The sequence below is a fragment of the Osmia bicornis genome, unplaced genomic scaffold (genome assembly GCF_907164935.1).
Source record: "Osmia bicornis bicornis unplaced genomic scaffold, iOsmBic2.1, whole genome shotgun sequence".
Classification (NCBI taxonomy): domain Eukaryota; kingdom Metazoa; phylum Arthropoda; class Insecta; order Hymenoptera; family Megachilidae; genus Osmia; species Osmia bicornis.
This window is the reverse complement of record NW_025791328.1, coordinates 577258-604831: the sequence shown is the minus strand read 5'-3', so window position 1 is coordinate 604831 and position 27574 is coordinate 577258. Positions and strand designations below refer to the sequence as shown.

Genomic DNA, 27574 nt, shown 5'->3' with positions numbered 1-27574 from the left:
TTCACTCTGCAGCGTCAACAAAAAAACCGCATTTCCAAGACGTAGAAAAATTCGTTCAAGGTCATGAGCAAAACCTCTACCTTCTATAGTCGCGAATTGCAGCGTCAGATTTGGTGCGCCAACAAAAAATCCCATTTTCAAGACGTAGAAAAGTGGCTGGGGCCTTGTGTCGTCTTCCGATAAGACAAAAATAGTTCAAGGTCATGGGGGGGGGGGGTATCATATTTTTGCTGATGGTGTCAACTTTCAGTTCAAGGTCGGGGGGGGGGGGGGGATATTTCTCCTGTGGGGGTAGCTATGGGGCGGGGGTTGTCATAGGGTGGGTATTTCAACTGAGGGGGTGGTTAAAGGGCGGGGGTTGTCATAGGGTGGGTATTTCTACTGAGGGGGTGGTTATGGGGTGGGTATTTCTGCTGAGGGGGTGGTTATAGGGCGGGGGTTGTCACAGGGTGGTTATTTCTGCTGAGGGCGGTGGTTATTGGGCGCGGGAGGGAGAGGGGGGGATCATATTTCTGCTGACGGTGGTGTCAAATTTCAGTTCAAGGTCATAGGGTGGGGAGAGGGGTGGATGTTGTCGGGGTGGGGGGTATCATATTTCTGCTGACGGTGTGGTGTCAAATTACAAAAAATGCTGACGCCAGTGATTTAGAATCCGCATAGAACAACTACTGAAAATTATTCAAAGCGACCTAGGTAAGATAAATGCGCAATTTTTTAAAATAATTGCGGGTATGCCGTCCTCTCCCACGCTTTTGTTTAATGTCAAGGTTTGTCAGCTCGCAGTATATTTCACCCGGGCTGATGGAGATACTTGTTAAATTTAGGTTAGGTTGATTCTGGTTCGGAGTGTTTTGAAAGGGCACTTGAGAGAAGGTGGTGTAGTTTGCCTCGAAAAAGTCGGCGAAAAGATTGGCAATAGTTGGAGCGTCGGACGATTCAGTTCCTAAATATGTCAGATTTGCTGGAAGAGATCGGGTAAGACGGTTGGAATTGACATAAGACCAAAAGGCCTTGATATTAGTTTTAATATTATTCTCTGTCCTGCGATATTATTCTCTGTCCAATTCATTCCAATTGATGGAGTTAAAAAATTGGGTGATGCTCGTATAGTCGGCGTTACGGAAATCCAGCTTGAATTTCGTTGAGGGGGTGAGGGGATATATCGAGGGAGATAAGTGGTGAGGAGGAGGGGAGGGTGATAGGAATCAACGGGTGAGAGGGGGTCAATGGCAGATATGACTGTGGAATCAGGGTTGTTGGAGAGGACAAGGTCAAGAATAGAGGACGTGGAATTTCTATTATGGTTTAATTGAGTAAGGTCGCAGGAGTCAAGGAGTTCGGATAGTAGAGAAAAAATGAGGGAACACCTATGGTTCGGGGAGGTGTTAAGGGTAGGAGTTAAAGAAGAAGAAGGTGTGAGGAGCCAGTTGATGAAAGGAAGGTTTAGGTCGCCTGTGGCGATTATTTTGTGGATCGGATGTGCTTGGGAAAGAGGAGGGTGGGTAGAGAGGAGAAAGATATACAGTAGAGAGGATTATCGGGTGGTGGGGAAAGTTGAGTTTGATGAAGAGGTGTTCGATATGTGAGGAGGCGGGGAGGAGCGTTGCAGGGCTAGAGGAGTGTACGGCGATGAGGACGCCACCACCTCTGGTGGAGTCGTTGGAATGCTCATCTCTGTCATGCCGGAAAACTGTGTAGTTGTTAAAGCCGAGCTCTGAGGTGTAAATACTACTGTTCAACCATGTCTCTGTGAGAATAAAAATATTATAATTAACGGATGTTGTTTGACAGGCAAGTTGGAGTTCGTTTAGTTTAGTGCGTATGTTACGTCGCGAGCGAGATACGGCACGCGACGTACAAAATAAAAAGAAAAGAAATTTATGTTTAGTTATATTATTATTTCTATTACTTTCTGAGTGGTTAATACACGGTTGAGAACGGTATTAGCGCTGCCACCAGTCCCAATCGTGCTCGACGATGTTAGGTCGGTAACGATTGGAACAATTTAAAAAGAATCGAAAAATTTAAAATAAGATCCTGGATTTATTTATTGAGTCCGTCAATGCTCTGGTCCCATACGGGCCCCTCGTGTGAATTCGTGCAAGAAGGTAGGCGTGTTAGTAAAGGAAATGAGAAAAGGGTGTTTGAACGCAAATTATTAGCAATTGAATATACGTAACCTGTGTATAATTCCGAGTAAAATAATTACAACATAATGGTTTGATTAACAAAATGTGCGAGCTGTATGAAATATATGGATAAAGAAAATTATAATATGTTAGAACGGATATTAAATCAGAACGAATATGTGTAATATAAATGTGATGAACTTCTAACAGAAACTGACAGGAAAACGATATTATTATTATTAGAAATCGTGATTCGAACTTCGGTTTTATCTCATATTAACGATCGGAAAAGAAGACGGTCCCAGTGGGATACTTCCAAGACTAACAGTCTCGTGGGCCGTCTTCGCGCGCGTGTAAACGGAAAATTTTAATAATTCTTTTGTTACCTCGAACTTTGCGCTAAGAACGGAACGATCTAGTGGGATACTTCCACGACCAGCAGCCTCGTAGATCGCCGTTTTGCCCTCACTCGACACCAGATTCGTTGTGTTAACAAAGATATAGAATGTGCAACTCACCAATTCGATGTACATTAAATTATTTAGATACGATTATCTTTATGCGTTTTGCTGTGGTGATGGTCTAGAAATCTGGAAAATCGAAGAGAGGATGAGAACTGATGCACACGCACTACGCGTTCGCGTTTCAGCCTTCGTTACGGCGTTACGGATACGAATTACGATACAACATACGAAACAATATACGGAAACAACGCGACGCGGAAAACGAATATAATTAATTATCGGACGATTTAAAAACGAAAGAAAATGACAGAATATTGAAAAGTATGAAAAGATTTGACGTATTCGTATGAGTCCTTGACACGAAACCGCGAATCGAAACACTCTCGACACTCTGCCTCGTTACACGGAGGAACTTTGCCGAGCAATCTAATTACACGATCCCGAAGACAACTATGTCTCTACGCGAACACGAGCTCTCCGTCACGTACCTTACGATTTTTCGACGAAGAGTGATTTGCCTCAGTCAAGCGATCGTGTCTCAGGGTTCGACCCGCGATCATGGTCCAAAGTGGGGACATCTTTGGCAAATCAGGGTACGTGTCGAAGGGGAAGGCCCGCACGCATTGGTTTTATCTAGGCGCGTTTTCCGAGTTCTCATCCCTCCTTGACCTTCCTTCCAACTCTGCCTATCGCTGACTATCTTTCTTTTTACCCCTACAGCGCTACATGAATTCCGTGCGTCGCAATTTCTATACCTTCTAGAATCTTCGAAATAGCTTCTATTTGATTTTATTCGTTTCTCAATTAATTAATAAAGCTTTTATGAACGAAACTCTGGTGTCGATTAACGTTTTATTTATGTTATTTGTTATAATATTCGTGTAGTTAATAGTATTTGGGCTCTTTAATTCATTCGACGTATTTTATAATCGATGTTCGTTTTATTACACGCATTTTCCGGCTTCCGTGACAAGGAAAAGAATCGATGTTTTACTTTTAATTAATTTCGGGAGCATTCTATTCGCATTTTAACGCAAGTTCACGCATATCGAATATATATATTGTAACGTGGTGACACCCGTGCCCCCCCGTTACAATCGCTGCGCTTTCCCCCACCCATGCGCCCACCTAATAATAACCACTAACCCTTCCCTCACCTTACCCCTTTTCCCCAGCCACCGGTGTCGGGCCGATGGAGGCGACGGACAGGTCAACGAGGATCACCCTCACCAGGAGCTTCGAGGCCGGCGACAGACACACCCCTCCAATAAGCGGAGCAACGTGGGACTCCCAAAGAATCTCCCAGAAACTATGATGAAGCGGCCCAAATTGACGCAAACGTCCACCCGGAACCATCTGTCGCCGAGCCCGAAGACCTCAGCCCACCCGTTACCGTAGGAAGTCCGTCAGCCCCATCGACCCCGACCACCGGTGTATCGAAGATCGACAATCGATCAATCCCGGGCCGGAAGAGGCCCCCTTCCAACCCCCTCCCCCCCCCCCCCCCCCCAAGTATCCCGCAACGGCCTCGTCGTCGCAGCGGCGACGACGAGCCGGCAATTAGCCTTGAGCATTGTATAGAGCGTGTTAGAATTTTCCCAAAAGCGATTATCGAAAGCGAATTAGAGGAGTTGTAAAGCGTGAGCAAAATTGTGAGTCTGCGAGCTCGGAGTGTGAGGCGTTTTGGTGAGCCCTTCATATTATTAACATTAATAGAGTTCTGAGTTTGGCAACGAACCCCTTCTCGTTTCGACCCCTGTTTATTATAAAACTACGCGTAACGTAGAGACCCCAGCGAGAACCCATCCCGACCCTGTACCTTCCCACCCCCAGCTATTTCCTCCTTGCGCACTCCCCCGCGAACGTGTACGGACGAAAGTGCCCGAATCCCCGCCGTTGTGAATTTCCCCAATACCCCTTTCTCTCTTTTTTGATTTCGATCGCCACATTACGTGGCTGGCGCCCAACAAGTTTTGTATTTTGCGACACCCCCTCTGTATAGAGTAAATCCCCGAAAGGGTCACAATATATATATGGCAGTTTTTGTTGCCTATCCGCAACAATATGTGTTTATGATCCCCGTCGACCGTTGTCTCGAACGTTCCTGAACGTTGGTCGACGTTTTCAAATTCGCAGTGGTTGTCACGCAAACCTCGCTCTCCATTCCCATTCAAATCGCTTCATATCATTCAGAACAAATCACTTTCATTCTTCATTGCAATGTTGGGATCCGGGTGAAGAACGATCACTTTTTAAAATATAAAAGTTTATTCGAATTGTTCCTCGTGACACGCCGAACTCAACTAACGCAATTTACATGAATAAGAAATACGTAATGGAACAACACAAGTACTTCACTTGGTGGTTGAATCTTTAATTCTCTGTTCTGACCTATTGTCACGATATATATATGTCTTCTTCGCTTAGTGGGGGAGGATGACTCTAACTCTTGATGCGTGAGATCGGAGGTAAGACTATCGCTGATGAGTCGGAGATCGCGGAATTGGATGGTGGGACATCCGGCCTAGACTTCAACGAATTATTGGTATTGGATGGTGGGATATCCGGCAGTGAGTTCGACGAATTATTGGTATAGAATGGTGGGATATCCGGCAGTGAGTTCGTAGGGTTACCGTTATCAAATGTTGGTCTTCCAACAGCACTCATTCTCCCGTGGAAGGACCGACTGACGCATGCTCTACAGGTATGAGAGGTATCTACTTGTAAAGTAAAGCAAAAATCGCATTTTCTTTATTCTGCGCAGTTAAGCTGGGATACCTCCAAGTGCGTCGCACTGCTTAACCGCGCGGCGAAGGATGTTATGATACCTCTCCTTGACCTTAACGGTCACAAATTTCTATACATTTCCAAACATAGTTCCAACGGCAATCGTCCCAAGGAAGATTAATTTGAATTATTCGAAAGAGCCGAATATAGCCTTTTTTTGAGTTCCTCGCCTGGGATACTTCCAAGTGCGTCGCACCGACGAGGCACACAAATTAGGTACATTAGCTGGTAAACTATTGAAAATAAAATAAAAGAAAAAGGAAAATAGATCCTAGCCACGGTCGAATTAATATAAATAATTCGGACGCAACACGTATATCTCTAACATTTTGGTAGTATAATGTAATTGGTGTATCCTTGCTTAGTTTTTTGGACGAGTGCTGCGCCTCGGTTTCGGAATGTCGGTGATCCGTGGTATCCCATTGATGTACCGGATGGTTTTGTCGCGTTGTCCTTGCTCATGCATTTCGTCCAGTCTCATTCTGAGTTGGCGTAGATACTCCTGTTCATGCGGTGTCTTGTCGTCTGAAATCTTGAGAGGCCCGGTTACCTGATTTTTGTGGAGGGGGATCCGGCGAGCTGTGTAGGCATCGTGGAGCGGGACCCTCAGGGGACGGGGCTTGACACCCGGCCTGCCGAGGCGGTTGACCCTGAAGTCGCCAATGTCCTGCGGTAGTATGGTGCGCAGTACTTCCTTTGCCCTGTTGTGGTCGAATTCACCATCAATTGAACGAGCTGAGGTGGAGGAGGTTTGTGAACCGGCCGGAGCTTCTGCGAGGCCGTGGATAATTATGTTAAAGGCTCGCTTCTGACGGTCTGCAAGTTCAGCGATGACTTTGTGGGTGGTTTCAGTTGGTGAGTCAGAAGGAAGCTTTGCACATTTGTCTTCTACTTCTTGTACCCTTTTGGAAAGCTCAGTCATGTCAGCGCGAATGGCACTGAGTTCTTTGCCGAGTGTCGCAATCTCGATCTTAAGGAAGTTTTGGAGGTTGAGGTGTGCGTTTTCGAACTCCATCCTAATGAGGTCCCGCACGAGACCGAAAACTCGTCGAGAGTGAAAGATGTAATAGTGCCACCTGTTGTCGCTGAGGTAGATTACCCTGGCGAGCTCGCAGTTGACGGCAGTGTTGATGTTTTGCAATTTAAAAGTCTGCCGTTGTGCCAGAGGTGCCCGGTACGAGAAAGACAAGACGAGCCCGGGTGGGCGGTTATACCACAGTCCGAGCATTTGATCGGGTTAGCCACCAGTGCTTTACAACCCTTGCACCTTTCACTCATGTTATATATATTTTATGTATATTAGGTATAAAGATCTTAACTAATCGTGTTTTGGTAGTGGTTGAAGTCGTCGTGATTAGCCGTTATGCTGGATACCACACTTTTGTTAAACTGTTAATAATAACGCTTCACCGAGAATTAGACAGCGTTATTAATGCAGAATATTTGTTAATGCAGTTGTTGTCAGGATCACTGGTGATACAAATACAGTCGGTCACGAAAATATTCGGACACCACTATAATTCTGACTATTATAGTTCGTACTTCAGAATTTTATGCAATAAGAACAAAAAGAGGTTTCACGTATGTTACTATGCAGTGTATAGTTAACAAAAACATAAGAGATATTTATTTACGATAAATGATTACATAAATAATAAAAGAAAAATGGAAAGTACGCTCATTTTCATACGTACGAAAATATTCGGACACTTGCAGTACTTCTCAAGTTTCCAGGTTCCAGGAACTGACTGAAACAATGTTTGTAAACATATCATTCATACTGTAACGACCCTGTAACGACCCAAGAATTTAACACAATATCTTTTTAATTTTATTTTTCTTTATTATAACCAATTTTTTTTTTTTATACAGAGTATTTTATTTTATTTTTATTGTTAATATTTAATGTATAAATTTTTGTAATAAACATTTTCATTTTTCGTCGATAACCGAGTTTGTTGAATTGATCGATAAAAGTTTAGTCGATAAGTCGGACGGTAAAACAGTTTACCGATAAATTATCGACGTCCGACCGCGCACGCGCGAGCGCAACCCCAGTAACCATACGGTGGGGTAGTATTCTAGAGTGGGGATGCTGGACCACCACGTGACGGGAAAAACCCAGCTACCCCAAGAACTCTATGCGGAAAAAAAGTGCCGACTCAGCAAAATCTGAGTATAAATAGAGGCGTTCCGCACAGTTTCATAGCAGATCTTCTCAGACCTCGGTCTGAAACAGACAACACTCTGATCAGTAGAGAAGAGCTTGCGCTGAACTGTCTAGGCAGCGATAGAGCGCGAGCTATAGCTAATTTCTACTATTCCACTGGTGGCGTGCAGGACTACGGAACAGTGGACCTCCTATTCGCGGTGCGCAACGTGTTACACAGGTGTTACGCTAAGCCAACATTCAAGTGTAAAGAGCTAGCGAGGAGCGGAGCTCCTTGAACGGCCTGCGTTTAACACGGCTCTGGTATAACCAGAAACCGATTGCGACCTGTAGGAAGGGTTAACTTGATTCCAATAGTCTAGCACAAACCTCTGGAGTTTAGTTTCCATAATTATTGTTGAAAACAAACAGAGTGTTGGCTGTAGAAGAAGACCACGCCGCATTTGCGTTAGCGCTAACGATTAATTACAATTATTAATTTTTACTTACATATTAATTACTAATTACATATTTTTCAATTGTATTCCCAATCTAGGGCGAACTAATTATAATTTCTTATTGTATTCCTATTTCTAGCCGCACTTATTGTGATACTAGCAACTTTGTATTATAATTCAATATTCACTTACCTTTCATTCTTGAATAAACATATTTCCATTCAGTTTCTAGCACATTAGTGTTTGGATTTCACTCCTTAACCGCACACCACACGAACCTAAAATCCTTAACACGTTTATTACGAGTCGCCTTCTAAGGGAACCGCTCTCCCTACGAGTCGGTGCAGTGACGTACTCACTCTGGGTCGTTACAACCCGATAATCAAAAACAATATCTTTTTCATTTTATTTTCTTTATTGTAATTAATTTTTATATTTCATACAGAGTATTTTATTTAATTTTTATTGTTAATACTTCGCTTAATTTGTATAACAATTTTTGTAATAAACATTTTCATTTTCATCGATAACCGAGTTTGTTAAATTCGTCAATAAAAGTTTAGTCGATAAGTCAGACGGTAAAACAGTTTACCGATAAATTATCGACGTCTGACCGCGCACGCGCCAGCGCAACCCCAGTGAACACATAGTGGGGTAGAATTCTAGAGCGGGGATGCTGGACCACCACGTGATGGGGAAAACCCAGCTACCCCAAGAACTCTATGCGAAAAAAAAGTGCCGACTCAGCAAAATCTGAGTATAAATAGAGGCGTTCTGCACAGTTTCATCGCAGATCTTCTCAGACCTCGGTTTGAAACAGACAATGCTCTGTTCAGTAGAGAAGAGCTTGCGCTGAACTGTCTAGGCAGCGATAGAGCGCGAGCTATAGCTAATTTCTACTATTCCACTGGTGGCGTGCAGGACTACGGAACAGTGGACCTCCTATTCGCGGTGCGCAACGTGTTACACAGGTGTTACGCTAAGCCAACACTCAAGTGTAAAGAGCTAGCGAGGAGCGGAGCTCCTTGAACGGCCTGCGTTTAACACGGCTCTGGTATAACCAGAAACCGATTGCGACCTGTAGGAAGGGTTAACTTGATTCCAATAGTCTAGCACAAACCTCTGGAGTTTAGTTTCCATAATTATTGTTGAAAACAAACAGAGTGTTGGCTGTAGAAGAAGACCACGCCGCATTTGCGTTAGCGCTAACGATTAATTACAATTATTAATTTTTACTTACATATTAATTACTAATTACATATTTTTCAATTGTATTCCCAATCTAGGGCGAACTAATTATAATTTCTTATTGTATTCCTATTTCTAGCCGCACTTATTGTGATACTAGCAACTTTGTATTATAATTCAATATTCACTTACCTTTCATTCTTGAATAAACATATTTCCATTCAGTTTCTAGCACATTAGTGTTTGGATTTCACTCCTTAACCGCACACCACACGAACCTAAAATCCTTAACACGTTTATTACGAGTCGCCTTCTAAGGGAACCGCTCTCCCTACAAGTCGGTGCAGTGACGTACTCACTCTGGGTCGTTACACGTAGTTATAGTTAATAAAAATTTGGTGACAGCGGTGGGATTGTTCGAGTGGTAAGGAGAAATCATATCTCTGCGGACATTAATGGTTAGCCTAGAAACAGACAAATACAAATAAAAAGTAAAGTACAAGAATATATATATATAAAAAAAAAAAAAAAAGGAAAAAAAAAAAAAAAAATATATAATACATAATACACATACATATATACTATATCAATAAGCAAAAATCAAGATGCCAAACGGAATAGCCGATCAACCAGCCAGCGCATCAGCCAGCGGATCAGCCAACGGATCGACTGAAGGAAGCCGACCGATCAGTATTCGCGATGCAGCAGACATCGTACCAGCATTTAACGGCCGCAACATACCAGTCTATCAGTTTGCAAAGAGCTGTTTCAAAGCGAAGAATATAATCTCTCCGAATGCTGAGTATGGATTGGTACAATTAATCAAGAACAAGTTCTACGGACAAGCAGCAAGAGTGGTACTAAACGGAGACTACGACACCATCGAGGAACTGATTGCCGTAATAAAATCACGGTTCGCACCACTCTTCACTTCGATGCAGCTATGCGGTGACATGGCAAGGATCGCACAGGGTCCAACTGAGGCAGTCGTAGACTACGGCAGCCGCGTCTCAGGACTTCTACTACAAATTAAAAGCTGCAACGAGTTAGAATTCCCAGACAACATCGAAGGATACAACCGGTCGTCGGAAACTAATACAATTAAAGCTTTCCTCACCGGTTTAAAACAGGAGGTATATAACCGAATGAAAAATCAAAACTTCAACAGCCTTGACGAAGCAATCAGTGCAGCAATTGTAGCCGAGGCAGAAAATATAGAAAGCCAGACCAAAGCTAAGCTATCACAGGGATTCACTACGGCCGAGCAATGCGACAACTGCTATGGATACGGGCATAACGCCAGTGTATGCTGCAGTCAGCGGTTCCAAAGACAATCAATGTCGAGGGCCCGCTGGCCAGCAAAACACTGCCAACACTGCCAAAGGTCCGGGCACACCTTGGAAACTTGCTGGTTTAAGGACCAACCAGCAAGACCCGGAGTCCCCCAGGACTTTGTGCAGCCAGCTCAAACCTATAGAAATCAACCCACGCAGAGACAAGGTCAAAATTGGACACGAACAAGACCTCCAATTTGTGAATTCTGCCAAAACATTGGCCATACAATTCAGGAATGCCGGAAAAAGGCATATCAAGAACGTATCAAGAGCCAGAGACCCCAGCAAACTCCTCAAGTACAACAGGTACGTAAAAAGGCAAATTTGTACCTAAACTTAGGAGAAATAAATAAATCTCCCAGTGTCGAGCTGGTAAGCGAAAGTTTCAAAAATCAGCAAGCCTTATTCATGGTCGACACGGGGTCAGACATTAATATAATTAAAAAACAAGCAATTTCAAAAGAAATTATTATAAATACAGATGCAATTTTTCAATTAAATGGAATCACTAAAAGCTCCATTTATACAACAGGATACATCAAAGTAAAGATATTGGAAACTGAATCCATATTCCACATCATCGAAGAACTACCAATAGAACAAGACGGAATTTTAGGAACAGAGTATTTCAAAAGCAGTGGAGCCAGCATCAATTACGCCAAGTCTATACTAATCGTAAATAACAATATAATACCATTCAAGCAACCAGCAGTGGTAATACCATCTAGGACAAAAACCATGATACCTATAAGAGTATCAAACACTGAAATAAAAACTGGTTTTGTCCCAAAATTACAGCTTCACCCACAAATATATATGGGAAACGCTGTAGTCACGAATCGTGATGGTATAGCATTTCTGTATGCGATCAACGTTGGAGCAGAAGACATCGAAATCGAAATGCCAGCAGTAGAGCTGCAACAGTATGAAGAGGCACCACAGAACGAAGAAACATTCCATCAAGAACCTAAAAGAGCTCAGCAAATTCTTAAAATATTACAAACAGGTCATTTGAATCAAGAAGAACTCACTAATGTAGAGGATATAGTAAAAGAGCACGCTGACAGATTTTATATAGACGGAGATAAACTTCCAGCAACGAATAAAATCTACCACAGGATCATCACGACGGATGAGGTGCCTGTAAATGTTAAACAATACAGATATCCTCATGCGTTGAAAGATGAAATCAATCACCAAGTAAATGATCTCCTGGAAAAAGGAATCATTAAACATTCATCATCACCATTTAACTCCCCCTTGTGGATAGTACCAAAGAAACAAGATTCACAAGGAAATAAATGTTGGAGATTAGTGATTGATTTTAGAAAATTAAATGAGAAAACGATCAGCGATGCCTATCCACTACCCAACATTACGGATATCCTGGATCAAGTGGGAAGCGCAAAATACTTCTCCGTGTTTGATTTAAAATCTAGTTTTCATCAAACACCTATGCATCCGGAAGACAAGCACAAAACAGCATTTTCAACACCATTCGGGCATTTCGAATTCAACAGAATGCCTTTTGGTTTAAAAAATGCTGCAGCCACATTCCAGCGCCTGATGAACAACGTCCTAGACGGATTACAAGGACTGGAACTATTCGTGTTCATCGATGACATCGTAATTTATGCAAGCTCACTAAAAGAACACGAGATAAAGGTCAACAGGATGATGACGAAGCTTAGAGAAGCAAATTTATGCTTACAACCTGACAAATGCCAATTTTTAAAGAAAGAGGTGGCATACCTGGGCCATATAATTACAGAAGACGGTGTAAAACCTGACCCAGCAAAGGTTGAAGCAGTCCAAAAATTCCCCGTTCCAAAGACTGTCAAAAATATCAGACAGTTCCTAGGATTGTGCGGATATTATAGACGTTTCATTAAAGACTTCTCTAAAATAGCTAAACCATTGTCTGACTTGACGAAAAAGGAGCAAAAATTCGAATGGTCCAACCAACAACAGCAAGCTTTCGAATTCTTGAGAAACGTATTATGCGAAAAGCCAATCCTACAATATCCTGACTTTGAGAGACCATTTAATATAACCACTGATGCATCCGGAACAGCAGTAGGAGCGGTCCTAAGTCAAGGAGAAATAGGAAAAGATCAGCCAGTAGCATACGCATCAAGAGTAATGAATAAGCCGGAAACACAATACTCCGCAACAGAAAGGGAATTACTTGCTGTAATATTCGCAATAAATCATTTCAGACCATATATTTTCGGCAGAAAGTTCTACCTGATCACAGATCACAAACCTTTAATCTGGTTAAACAGTCTCTCAAATCCAACATCAAGACTCATGAGATGGAAACTGAGATTGAGCGAATACGATTATGAGATTAAATATAAACCAGGCAAGCAAAACATGAACGCTGATGCTCTATCCAGAAATCCTGTCGAAGATATAAATGATCTACAAATAAATGCGAAAAGGCTGCACTCATCTACGTCTGGATCAAAGAAAAAACGTAAGAAAAGGAAAGAGTGGCACCAATATCCCACTCGCCCCAGACAAACAACGACCACCTCAGAATCAGGCAAGCACAAAAAAAGGAAGGAGTGGCATCAATATCCCACTCGCCCTAGACAAACAACGACGACAGAATCTAGGGAATTTAAAAAGAAAAAAGAAACACATCAGTATCCAACTAGACCGAGACCAACAACTACAACTGAGTCTGAAAATCATAAAAGGAAGAAAGAATGGCATCAATATCCAAGAAGACCAAGGCCAACAACCTCGTCAAGTTCACGAGAAATTAAAAAGAGGAAAATCAGCCACAAACATTTAACACGACCACGAGATGACTCCACAGATGTTGAAATAAGGAAAAGATACCGAAAAGATAACATACGAGAGAGAAGCCCATCTCAAAGAGGAAGTACAGCAAGAAAAAGGATAAAAGAAGACTATACAAGTTCAGATGAATCTCAGTATTACGAAACTGATGTATCTGAAGAACCACCAAAATCAAAACCAAGAAAACGAATAAAAACATACTCTTCTGAAGAAATCAAGAAAAAAAGAAAACCTAATGAACAGCAAATTACAGTTGATGTACATCAACCACCAGAAGAAAAGAAATACATCATCCCACAGAAACGACTTATAGTTCAAGAACCTGTAATAATTGGAGATGAGATAGAAGAATATAATGAAGAAACGATATTGCCTAAACACATCTTCAGAGAACCACCCAGAATCGATTCCTCTTCAAGCACAAGAGAAAGGTCTCCTATAATAAAAAGAAAAGTAGAAAAAGAAACCTCAAGTGACACATTATCAGCTCCTATCACACCTATCAAAATTAAAAAAGGAAAAACCGAACAACCGTCTACAATTAAACAAATTAAACCAAAAATAATTAGCAATAAACCAGTCATATTTAAAATAGAAGAAACCGAAGACCAGTTATGGATGAAGAGAGGTACAGCAGTAATATTCATTAATAAAGAAGGACAACCTGAAGATTACCAATCAAAACAGTTAATAGAAAATGAAAAGATTAAAATTTTTAAACCACAAGACAGTATCACAGAATATAAAGTTAAGAATAAATTAATTTTTGGAGTATTAGTAGATTATAAAGAAAATTTACCACACAAAATTAAAGCTCTTCATCACATGTTAGTTCAAAAAGGAATCCAGGAATGCAGCATGCCAGACAAGCAAGGGTTAAAAGCAATTCTTCAAGTAATCTTTGCAGATTCAAACATCAACATCATCATCTGCAAAGGGACAATCCAAACTCCACCTAAAGATGAAAGAAGAAGTATAATTAAAGAAAATCATGAAAGCACAGTTGCAGGACACAAAGGAATTAGAAAAACTTACCTCAGGATCAGGAACAAGTATTATTGGAAAAACATGAAGAGAGAAATTACCGATTATATCAGATCATGCATCAGCTGCCAAAGAACCAAGTTAGTAAGGATGAAGAATAAGGAGCCTATGGTTATCACAGACACTCCTTCAGACGCATTCGATAAGGTGTCTTTAGATATTCTTGGACCCTTACCTATGACGCAAAAAGGATACAGTTACATCCTCACCATACAGGACAACTTGACCAAGTACTCCGTCGCAGTTCCACTTGTATCAGCTACATCAGAGGACGTCGCAAGAACATTCACCAACTCGTTCATATGCCAATTCGGCAGTCCTAAGGCTATCCTCACCGATCAGGGAACATGCTTCACATCCTCACTTATTAAGAAACTAGCTAAAATCTTCCACATCCAAACGTACCGTACATCATCCTTCCATCCTCAGTCAAACGGGTCCCTGGAAAGAAGCCATCACGTTCTAGTTGAGTACTTGAAACACTATATATCTAAACAAGAACACTGGGATGAATGGCTACAACAAGCAATGTTTTCATACAACACTAGCGTTCATGAGGGGACAAAATTCACACCTCATGAACTGGTATATGGAAGAAAAGCAAGGCTACCATCAAAATTTACACCTACTGACAGTTTAGATACATACCCAGATTATGTAGACAAACTATTACAAAATTTACATAAAATTAGGCAAACAGCAAAAACAAATCTAGAACAATCAAAATACAGACAGAAATACTACTACGATAAAAAAATACGACCAATTAATTATGAAACGGGAGAAGAAGTTATGTTATTAAACCCACCAAGAAAAAGTAAACTACAAAAAGAATATACAGGACCGTACAAAGTTTTAAGAAACATAGAAAAGAATAACATAGAATTACAAATAGGTCCCAAAAAGACTAGGATAGTTCACAAAGATAGACTAAAGAGGGCCTACCGGCCAATCTACAACATAGATCAAAAATAAAATCGATATGGCAATCTATATGATTTTCGAAAGATGCGCATGCGCACATGCAAAATTTCGAACACACCGCCATATTGCAGAGAACGTCTAAAAGTAAAAACACGCGTAAAAAGCGTTAAGTAAAATTTGGAAAAAGAAAGGAAAAGGAAAAATCCAAGCGAAAATAATAATTAAAACAGAGTAAGCATAAAGGTAAAGATTCAAAAAAAAAAAAAAAAAGTATTAATATCTCAAAATAATTTAATAATTACAGCATAATGGTTTGCAATGTTGGAGATACTTTATGCATTAAAGATTTTATCATTGCATTCGAGTATGCGCCGGATTTAAAAATGGGACGAATGTGTATCCAATGCGCATCTAATATCGAACCAGAAAACAGAAAAATGTGGATCCATGTAGGAAAACACCATTTTGTGTCTCGAGAACAGGGATTGAAACAGTCAATCTGCATAGCCTGTAGACAGGTGTTTGCTGAAATACAACCAGCCATGGCCTGTACTGCTTGCTACAGAGCCTTCAGTAACATGGATAATGAGACCCGTGAAGCCTATACAGAAGGAATTTTACTACAGACTGAAGACCAAGAAATGTTCTATCTAAACACCTTTTCCAATCATCCATAATTTATTTAATGTAATATTCATTTCACTCTTTTCATTTATATATTAACCCTAGTTCCAAATAAATCTTTCTTTTAAACAAGCATATTTAATTCCGAAGCCCTAATTCATTTATTTCAAATCCTACGAAACATTTTTATTTTGTTCGATATATTAATGCGCAGACTCGCAAGTCCGCCATGTTACATAGAAAAAAGATAGAAAGAGACAGAAACAAAGAGCGAGAGAGAGAGATATACGAAGCGACGCTACGCACGCGCAACTATATTCAACTCGTAGATAGCGAAAATGGTGAGACGCGCAGGACGACGCGAGCGTTTAAAAAGGCTAAGAAGAGCCCTAAAACAATTCAGAGAGGTAGAATTATATCATCAACGATTTATTTCATTTATTAATTATTTCTTTTGTGCAAAAATTTCAAAGACGACAGCGCAGGAAGAAATGTTAAAGGAAGAAACACCACCACCAACACCACCACCAACACTACCACCGCCACCACCACCACAGTGGAGGTTGATTACAATAAACATTCCGGAATTTGATTGGAAGACTTATAAAAATTCAGAAAAGACGGACCCAAGACGGGAACATGGACAAGTCATGCGCTATTTTGGCATTTTATCAGCCTCCCCGAGGAACAACGAGGAGAAGTGTTGCTGCGCCCTGTGCAACATAAAAAGAAAAAACATTTGTCTCTTGAGGACAAGAGACAAACGCGCGGGGGAAGCTGTAACGACCCAAGAATTTAACACAATATCTTTTTAATTTTATTTTTCTTTATTATAACCAATTTTTTTTTTTATACAGAATATTTTATTTTATTTTTATTGTTAATATTTAATGTATAAATTTTTGTAATAAACATTTTCATTTTTCGTCGATAACCGAGTCTGTTGAATTGATCGATAAAAGTTTAGTCGATAAGTCGGACGGTAAAACAGTTTACCGATAAATTATCGACGTCCGACCGCGCACGCGCGAGCGCAACCCCAGTAACCATACGGTGGGGTAGTATTCTAGAGTGGGGATGCTGGACCACCACGTGACGGGAAAAACCCAGCTACCCCAAGAACTCTATGCGGAAAAAAAGTGCCGACTCAGCAAAATCTGAGTATAAATAGAGGCGTTCCGCACAGTTTCATTGCAGATCTTCTCAGACCTCGGTCTGAAACAGACAACACTCTGATCAGTAGAGAAGAGCTTGCGCTGAACTGTCTAGGCAGCGATAGAGCGCGAGCTATAGCTAATTTCTACTATTCCACTGGTGGCGTGCAGGACTACGGAACAGTGGACCTCCTATTCGCGGTGCGCAACGTGTTACACAGGTGTTACGCTAAGCCAACACTCAAGTGTAAAGAGCTAGCGAGGAGCGGAGCTCCTTGAACGGCCTGCGTTTAACACGGCTCTGGTATAACCAGAAACCGATTGCGACCTGTAGGAAGGGTTAACTTGATTCCAATAGTCTAGCACAAACCTCTGGAGTTTAGTTTCCATAATTATTGTTGAAAACAAACAGAGTGTTGGCTGTAGAAGAAGACCACGCCGCATTTGCGTTAGCGCTAACGATTAATTACAATTATTAATTTTTACTTACATATTAATTACTAATTACATATTTTTCAATTGTATTCCCAATCTAGGGCGAACTAATTATAATTTCTTACTGTATTCCTATTTCTAGCCGCACTTATTGTGATACTAGCAACTTTGTATTATAATTCAATATTCACTTACCTTTCATTCTTGAATAAACATATTTTCATTCAGTTTCTAGCACATTAGTGTTTGGATTTCACTCCTTAACCGCACACCACACGAACCTAAAATCCTTAACACGTTTATTACGAGTCGCCTTCTAAGGGAACCGCTCTCCCTACAAGTCGGTGCAGTGACGTACTCACTCTGGGTCGTTACAACCCGATAATCAAAAACAATATCTTTTTCATTTTATTTTCTTTATTGTAATTAATTTTTATATTTCATACAGAGTATTTTATTTAATTTTTATTGTTAATACTTCGCTTAATTTGTATAACAATTTTTGTAATAAACATTTTCATTTTCATCGATAACCGAGTTTGTTAAATTCGTCGATAAAAGTTTAGTCGATAAGTCAGACGGTAAAACAGTTTACCGATAAATTATCGACGTCTGACCGCGCACGCGCCAGCGCAACCCCAGTGAACACATAGTGGGGTAGAATTCTAGAGCGGGGATGCTGGACCACCACGTGATGGGGAAAACCCAGCTACCCCAAGAACTCTATGCGAAAAAAAAGTGCCGACTCAGCAAGATCTGAGTATAAATAGAGGCGTTCCGCACAGTTTCATCGCAGATCTTCTCAGACCTCGGTCTGAAACAGACAACACTCTGATTAGTAGAGAAGAGCTCGCGCTCTATCGCTGCCTAAACAGTTCAGCGCAAGCTCTTCTCTACTGTTCAGAGTATTGTCTGTTTCAGACCGAGGCCTGAGAAGATCTGCGATGAAACTGTGCGGAACGCCTCTATTTATACTCACATGTTGCTGAGTCGGCACTTTTTTTCCGCATAGAGTTCTTGGGGTAGCTGGGTTTTCCCCATCACGTGGTGGTCCAGCATCCCCGCTCTAGAATTCTACCCCACTATGTGTTCACTGGGGTTGCGCTGGCGCGTGCGCGGTCAGACGTCGATAATTTATCGGTAAACTGTTTTACCGTCTGACTTATCGACTAAACTTTTATCGACGAATTTAACAAACTCGGTTATCGATGAAAATGAAAATGTTTATTACAAAAATTGTTATACAAATTAAGCGAAGTATTAACAATAAAAATAAAATAAAATACTCTGTATGAAATATAAAAATTAATTACAATAAAGAAAATAAAATGAAAAAGATATTGTTTTTGATCATCGGGTCGTTACAATACTATGTACAGAGTATGTTAGAGATCGAATATTTGTCTGTCTTGCTCAAAATTTGTGCGAAATGGGTCGGAAAAGTAAGAACACGTCGTTTGATATGCGACAATTAGTAATTTTTCATCGGGAAAAGGGGAAATCGATTCGCAAAATTGCAGTTTGTATGTTGTTGTGTTTAATTTTAGGCACGATTCCAGGTTCTCATCAGTAAGACGACTTTTTAATTTACTCTTGATGAGGTTCATGTTCGAGAAAGATTGTTCGCATGAATATGTAGAACCGAATAGAGAAAGAACACCAAACGCTACTTTTTTCAACTGATCAAATGAGTCAAGAATACTGTTCCAGGTGTTAAAAATTATCATATCTTCCTTCTTCAGGTCTCTCAAAGCAGACCACTTCTGCTGTGAACTAAGTTCACATTTGTTTTTCTCTAATATTTCCAAATCAGCACAAAGACGTTCAAATTTAGAGCTTCATAATTCTTTGTTTTTTAAATCCAGCAATTGCATTTCAAAGTTGCCAATGTCAACATCAAAGGGAGAAAAGTTTAATTCTGTTACAATAGCATTAAGAGGATTTTTAACAAAGGCTAACGTCGCTTTGCTGTTTCTGAATTCCTGAAACCTACTCAGAAAAGCCTCCCTCATATTTAAGATTGTTGTTTTGAAATAGCAAATATCAATATTAGAATTATTTTCTTGGTGATGTTTCCGCAGGCTTGGAAAATGAATCAAAATTTCTCTTTCAAAATCTTGAGCAAAAAGGGATAATTTGCTTCGAATGAAACAACTTTTTCTAACATCGAAAAAATTGTATTTCCTTTCCCCTGTAGTTTACGATTAAGCTGATTTAGATGAAATGTAACGTCTACCATGAAATAAAATTTTTGGATCCAGTGATCGTTTGTTAGTTCTGGATAGTGAACACCCTTCTCAAGGAGAAATGCTTTAATTTCTGCCAATAAAGAAGCGAAACGTTTTAAAACGTTTCCTCTTGATCACCAACGTATCTTGTTATGCAACAGAAGATCTACGTACTCACTCTCCATTTCAATTAAAAATTCTTTAAACTGGCGATGATTAAGAGCTTTAGCTATAATGGAGTTGATAACCTTAATCACCAATTCCATAACTTTGCAAAGGGTATAGCAGGATAAGATGGTCAAAAGTGCCCTTGAGCCGATTTTACTTCGCAATGCACCATTCGATGGCTTATCCCAAAAAACCGTGGTACACCAAGTTTCAACCTTGTACCTCAACCGGGAGGGTAGTTACAGGGTAAGAAAGAAAAAGTAGTTTTTGCCATATTTCTCCTATTTAACATTATGCAAAAAATCTACAAAAATTCCACAATATTCTAGACATGCTTCTTTATGATTGTAAATTTTTTCAGATTTCTCGGTTGCAAATCCTAGGCGTGAAAAATCAAAAACGCAAAGAAAGTCGAAAAATTGAGATTTCGAGTAGAAGCTTTCAAGCGACTAGATTTTTACTTTCACAGTAGTTAGATATTAGCATGAATATTATCTCCAATTTTTTTCAGATTTTTAGGTGTGGTGCAACGTACTTACAAAAATCAAAAACCGTCATTTTCAGCATATTTTGTGCGATAACTTGAGAAATACTTTATATAATTAGTGGGTTGTGAGATTTTTAATATTTTTGCGTTGGATGGAGCAAGATCTAAATGGAATGACTGAAGTTATTGTAGATAATTAAAAATTACGCACCGTATCTTCTGAAATATTAGAAAGTTTTTCAACGAAGCCGATGGGTGAGTGGTTAAGGTCTCCAACTGCGGAGCTGCTGGAAACTTTTTTGTCGCAGGTTCGCGTCCCATGAAAATCCAATTGTTTTTATCATAAAATCATTTTTCTTAAAAATTATTAATTACATAAAAATACACAATAATCATTTAGTTATATATTGTAGCGTGGTGACACCTGTGCCGCCCCCGTTACAATCGCTGCGCTTCTCCCATCTCACATCCCACCTAAAAATGACCCCGAACCCTTCTAACACCTTACCCCTTTCCCCTGACCACCGGTGTCGGGCCGATGGAGGCGACGGAAAGGAGGCACCAAGGATCACCCGCAAAAAGGATCTCCGAGGCCGGCGACAGATCTTCAACCCTTCCAGAGAGGGAAACCAACGCGGGACTTTGGAAAAAGAGACGAGCGGCCCAGCAGCTGATACAAACGTCCACCCGGAGCCATCTGTCGCCGAGCCCGAAGACCTCAGTCCACCCGCCACAGCCGGAGATCCGCCAGCCCCATCGACCCCGAACACCGGCAGATCGACAATCGATAACCAATCTATTCCGTTGCCAGAAAAGGCCCCCTTCCTATTCTCCATCCCCTCCCCAAAAATCATCCCGTGACGGTCCCGTCGTCGCGGCAGCGACGACGAGCCGTCATTGAGCCCGAGGCTAAGCTAGCGAAAAGTATAGAGAAAGATAAAGAGATTTTGTAAAGAGCGATTTGAAAAAAGGTGCGAGAGTGAAAATTCTGGTGAGTCCCTTGCGCTTACTTTGTAGAAGTCTGTGAGTTTCGGCAACGGCGTTATCGCGCCGGTTATCCTCCGTTGCATTTTGCGAAACCCCTTTTTTATCGAACCCCTAACATTCCCGTCTAAAAGAATCCTCACGCGTAACGTATACGAACTTCCAGAGAACCGTCCAGACCTGAGATCTTCCCTCCCACGCTTATCCTCCTTGCGTACTCCCCCGCGATATTGTAAGGACGAAAGTGCCCATGTCTCACCCCTTGTAGCAACCCCTATTGAAGCCCTTTTCCAAATTTCCGATTGCCACCGCGAGTCGCTGGCGCCCAACAAAATTTTGTATTCGAACCTGTATTATAGAAAGCAAATAAAGTGTACCCACGAAAACGGGTCACAGTATGAAAAATGGTTTTAAAATATTTTATCAATAAGTATACATAAAAATAAGTTGTGCACTACTGATAACAGAATTACAATTAAGGTAAAATATACATTGCTTTCCATATCCATCGTAAACCTATAACCACGTGGCCTTTCAAGTAAGAAAATATTGGGACCTATCCTTAATTAGAACAATACATAATCAGAAAATCGGTAGTGCACAACTTATTTTTATGAATACTTATTGATAAAATATTTTAAAACCATTTTTCATACATTACTAAATGATTATTGTGTATTCTTATGTAATTAATAATTTTAAAAAAAAATGATTTTATGAAAAAAAAAAATTGGATCTTCATGGGACGTGAACCTGCGACAAAAAAGTTTCCAGCAGCTCCGCAGTTGGAGACCTTAACCACTCACCCATCGGCTTCGTTGAAAAACTTTCTAATATTTCAGAAGATACGGTGCGTAATTTTTAATTATCTACAATAACTTCAGTCATTCCATTTAGATCTTGCTCCATCCAACGCAAAAATATTAAAAATCTCACAATCCACTAATTATATAAAGGAAATGTCAAAATTGAAGGTATTTCTCAAGTTATCGCACAAAATATGCTGAAAATGACGGTTTTTGATTTTTGTAAGTACGTTGCACCACACCTAAAAATCTGAAAAAAATTGGAGATAATAGTCATGCTAATATCTAACTACTGTGAAAGTAAAAATCTAGTTGCTCGAAAGCTTCTACCCGAAATCTCAATTTTTCGACTTTCTTTGCGTTTTTGATTTTTCACGCCTAGGATTTGCAACCGAAAAATCTGAAAAAATTCACAATCATAAAGAAGCATGTCTAGAATATTGTGGAATTTTTGTAGATTTTTTGCATAATGTTAAATAGGAGAAATATGGCAATAACTACTTTTTCTTTCTTACCCTGTAACTACCCTCCCGGTTGAGGTACAAGGTTGAAACTTGGTGTACCATGGTTTTTTGGGATAAGCTATCGAATGGTGCATTGCGAAGTAAAATCGGCTCAAGGGCACTTTTGACCATCTTATCCTGCTATACCCTTTCTTCTGGAAATGTCTGCACACAAAGCGCTTCTTGATGCACGATGCAATGGTAAGCAAGTATCTCGTGATTAATTTTTTCTTTCAAAATAGCAATAAACCCTTTTCTTACGCCGGTCATATTTTTCGCCCGGTCTGTTGAAATTGATACAATTTTATCGAGTCGAATATGATGTTTTTCCATGCATTCAATTACAGCATTTGCAATATTCTCACCGCATGTTTGACCTTTGAGTGGCAATAATCCTAAAAGTTCTTCTTTAGAACCTGTAGAGGAAATAAAGCGTACAAAAAGTGAAACTTGCGCTGTATCATTAATGTCACAAGACTCGTCAACTGCTATTGATAAAGCTGAAACCAATTTAAGATCTTCGACTTGCTGGTTTGTTATATCCAAAGACATTTTGTCTGTTCTATCTTTTACTGTCTTAGCAGACAACGGTAATTCTTTAATTTTTTTTAAATATCAGCTTTGTTCTTAAAATCCCGAAATAGCTCTTCGGATGCATTTATAAAACAACTTTTTATGTATTCACCGTCTGTGTATGGTTTTCCTCTCTTAGCAATCTTTTGACTAACCACAAAACTTGCAATATTAACATTGTTAGAAGATTGCATCCAGTAATTAAATACAGAACTTGATTTTTCTTGACTTTTTAGAAGTTCCTCAATTGCTTTGTTCCTTGCATCACCGACAGGACATTTACTGATAAATGACTCGTGTTTAGTTATAAAGTGGATGCAAATTGTGTTGTATATTGGTACAATTTTTTTGATTAAAATGAGACCAAATATGACAAAATTTGGACTGTATGGACGAAAAAAAAAATTCGCACTAGATGTTCCGTTGTACATAAAATAAAGTAAATATACTCCAAGTTATGTCGTGTTTGGTTTCATTTTGATCAGAAGAGTCTGGCCAATATGTTTAAAAAATCCGTAGGTAAAAAGAGGGTAATTATTTAGAAGTTGGTCCTCCTCACCGATTTTCGTGACCTTGAAATATGTTGTCAAGGTCATCATTCTGAACAATTTTTCCCTATACATGTTACCGCCGCTCGGCCTTAGTTTCCGAGATATTTGCAAAAATCTTTGGTAATTAGTTAGAAGTTTGCCCTTCTCACCGATTTTCGTGACCTTGAAATATGTTATCAAGGTCATCATTCTGAACAACTTTTCCCTATACATGTTACCGCTGCTCGGCCTTAGTTTCCGAGATATTTGCAAAAATCTTCAGTTAAACTTAGATTACGTGTACACTGTATTCCGGGAAAAATGGAGACTGAATGGTGATTGAAACAGTGATTGTAGTGGTTTTCAGGTTAGGGTTTTGTTTTTGATTTTTTCACGTTATAATTACTCTTTCTTTCACTTTTTATATATTGTACACCTATTATTCATTTTGTGCTTTATCAGAAATCGGAAACATTTCGCCCATCATGTGGAAAAATGCCATTATACCATCATTAACATCATGTTGACGTCGGAATAAAAACTCAGCTATATATCCCACGTAATGAGACGTACGAGTTCCATAACGAGAAATATTAGCTCTCATATCACACCATGTACGTTCTAAACCTAAACCTAACCTAACCTAACCTAACCTAACCCTAACCCTAAGCCTAACCTCAAACCACTTCAATCACTCTTTCAATCACTATTCAGTCCCACCTTTTCCCGGAATACAGTGTACTGGTGACATAAGTATAACTGCAGTTTTTTTACGAATATCTCGGAAACTAAAGCCGAGCGGCGGTAATATGTATAGGGAAAAGTTGTTCAGAATGATGACCTTGACAACATATTTCAAGGTCACGAGAATCGGTGAGGAGGACCAACTTCTAAATAATTACCAGTTTCATTAAAAAAAAGTCAAAAATAAAAAAGTTTTTTAATTCAATTAGTATTAGTCACACCGATACGTTTCGGCTCTTTCCTTTGCTCATCGGACCTCTCTCTTTCCACCACTGTCTGTCCTTTTCTACGTTCACGCTTGGCTGCTCGTGGCGTGTAACCCGAAATCCGATACCTCGACTGGATATATGCAACGGCTGGGTCCCAATGTTTGTTGCATATATCCAGGTTTTACTGTACCTGACTATACGATCCAGCCAATAACGATTTGATTGCGGTATGGCAAACTTGGTAATTAATAAGTCGTAAGAGAAAAATTATAGGTCCGGCTGAAAACATTTGTAATTGTAACGATTGTATCATGCCGGATCTACACTGCTGTTCGCGAACAGTTTGCGAACAGCTCGCGGACCATGTTCGCCGGCAATGTGGACACTTTTGGCCGAACAGCGAACTGGTCAGCGAACAGCGAACACTGTTCGCTAAGGAGGCGGTACATCAAATGGTCTGTTTGCGAACTCGAAACATGTCTGGACGCGTTGTAACATATTTCTGTTGAATTTGACGACCGTTCGCAGTCAAACTTCAGTTTTCATGTGATCTCCAACTAGTAAGCATCAGTTATGGAGTGGAACGATTCGAAAATAGCTACATTAATTGAATTATATCGTGAAAATTCATGTTTGTGGGATACAAAAAGCGAATTTTATAAAATAAAACCCAAAAGAATGGATGCATGGAGAAATATAGCATTAATAATGAAATCTGACGTTGCTGAAATTGAAAGAAAGATGAAGGTTATTCTTTCTCAGCTCCGAAGAGAAAAACAGAAAGTTGAAAATAAAATTAAATCAGGAGCATCGACAGATGATCTATATAAAAGTACGTGGATACATTTTAAAAGTTTACGATTTTTGTACGATAAAAATCAAGCACGAATCACGAAGGATACTTTTACGTTTGAAGTAAGTATAGACTGCTATTACAGCGATGAAATACGGAAGGAAGTTTTACTTCCTAGATTTTTTCATTTTTGTATTTACAACATGTTTTATAGTAACAATACATTGACAAGGCTCACTCGTATTTGTCTTGCCACGGCACACGACCGGTAGTATAAAAATATTCCGCAAACTCATTTCGAATTTCATGTGCTTCCGATGTTGATTTTCGTCCAGTCTTTTTCAAAGGGAGAAGAGAAGTCATACCTTCCTGGTCTTTTCTCCAGGATCCCTCAACAATATCATTATTCGATTCAATATAATCAACACTTGCGGGTGTGATATATGTATTTCTTGACGTGGTACTTTCTTTTAAGAAATTGTGTAGATAAACACACGTTAAAACAATTATTTCCGCTTTTCTCGGTTCTAGAAGCATAGGTTTTCTTAAAACTCTAAATACCGACGACATTATGCCAAATGCGTTTTCGACAACCCGACGTGCTCTAGATAATCGACAGTTAAATGTTCGTTCTAAAGAACCCTTCATTTGAGTGCCGGGATATGGTTTCATTAGATAGCTTTTTAATGGAAAAGCATCATCGGCAATAAAAACGTATGGTACTTCTTTCTGTCGGCCTGACAATATTTCGTTCATAGGTAAAGATAATGTTTCTTCCTGTAATTTTTTTCCAAAACTGGAATTCTTAAAAACTCCTCCATCGGAAATCCTCCCTTGACAACCAACGTCAGCGAATAAAAACGAATATTTTGCATCTACTACAGCAAATAGAACTATACTAAATGATCCTTTATAGTTAAAGAACTCGCTACCGGAATGCATAGGTGCCTGTAGGACTACATGTTTGCCATCTATAGCACCTAAACATTGTGGAAAATTCCACAATTTATCATACAGATTTGCCACATTTTTCCATTCTTCTGGTGTTGTAGGCATCTATGAAAAAAAGTTATTATTTTTAGGAATCTTATACTTTTGGAGATGAAAATAAGAACACTGCCGAGGACAGTTTTATAAATAGAACTGAAAATATGGAAGAAGGCATTTGTGTACATGAAGAAAGAAATATTGAAGACATACAGATTGTTAATGAAACAATAGAAACAAATTGTTTGGAAGATTCTGGTGACAAATTATTTCGTCTATCGAAAAGAAATAGTAAAAAAAGGATCATAAAAGAAGATCCGCGAACCGAAGAGGCTTATAATATCATGAAATCTCTTGAAAAAAAATATAAAAATGAAAAAGATGAGTGTTCTGTATTCGGAGAGTACATAGCAAATAAAATGCAAAAATATGATGGTCGCACAAGGGCTATTGTTCAATATCGCATTAGCAATATTCTTTTTGAAACAGATTTAGGTGCTTTTCTCCATTATCCAACAAATAATTATATGGAATCAGTGAACGTGAGAAATGATAGTTCTTCAACATGTAGTACTCCTTTACTATCGCCGACCGATAGAATAGCCTCAAATAATATTAACATGTACACACAATAAGAAAGTAATGCTACATATCATTCTTCGTAACGTATTTAAAACACATTATGCAAGTTTACTGCCTCTCCATACTCGTGTCATTCCTTACAAATATCTTTGTTGTAACAGTATATGTTATTATTACAGAATAAAGGGTTATAATTTTTTGTTCACGAAATAATTGATGTATTGAAACCTTCTTACCTTCACAAAATCTTTAAGGCCCGCTAATAAAGCTTCGCACACTTCCGGAATAATTAAAGAAATTACTTGTTTCGACATTTTGAAAAGATACATTAAACTTGAATAAGAATCGCCCGTTGCTAAAAAGCGTAATGTAACCAATAGCTTTTCCTTAACTGAAATTCCTAGTCGAAAATTGGTGTTCTTTTTTGATATTTGTGGTACAATTATGTTGAGTAATTTTTCACAATCTTCATACGACAT

The 27574-nt window shown here is 39.6% G+C and overlaps 1 protein-coding gene across 1 annotated transcript; it reads right to left on the bottom strand.

Annotated features, from left to right (window-relative positions):
• Window positions 1-1534: 1534 nt before the first annotated feature.
• Window positions 1535-27574, bottom strand: LOC114881971 (protein ALP1-like). Its single transcript, XM_046289757.1, has 3 exons — window positions 27332-27574; window positions 25892-26582; window positions 1535-1731 (listed from the first exon to the last, which is right to left on the bottom strand). Exons 1-3 carry the CDS (start codon window positions 27572-27574, stop codon window positions 1535-1537), a joined length of 1131 nt encoding a protein of 376 aa, XP_046145713.1.

Excerpts from the sequence above, each read along its gene's own strand:
- LOC114881971 (XM_046289757.1), bottom strand. The coding sequence starts at position 27,574 with ATGTCGTATGAAGATTGTGAAAAATTACTCAACATAATTGTACCACAA. Across the intron at positions 26,583-27,331 it reads GCCTTAAAGATTTTGTGAAG|ATGCCTACAACACCAGAAGA; the intron begins GTAAGAAGGTTT and ends TTTTTTTCATAG. Across the intron at positions 1,732-25,891 it reads CTGGAGAAAAGACCAGGAAG|TAGTATTTACACCTCAGAGC; the intron begins GTATGACTTCTC and ends ATGGTTGAACAG.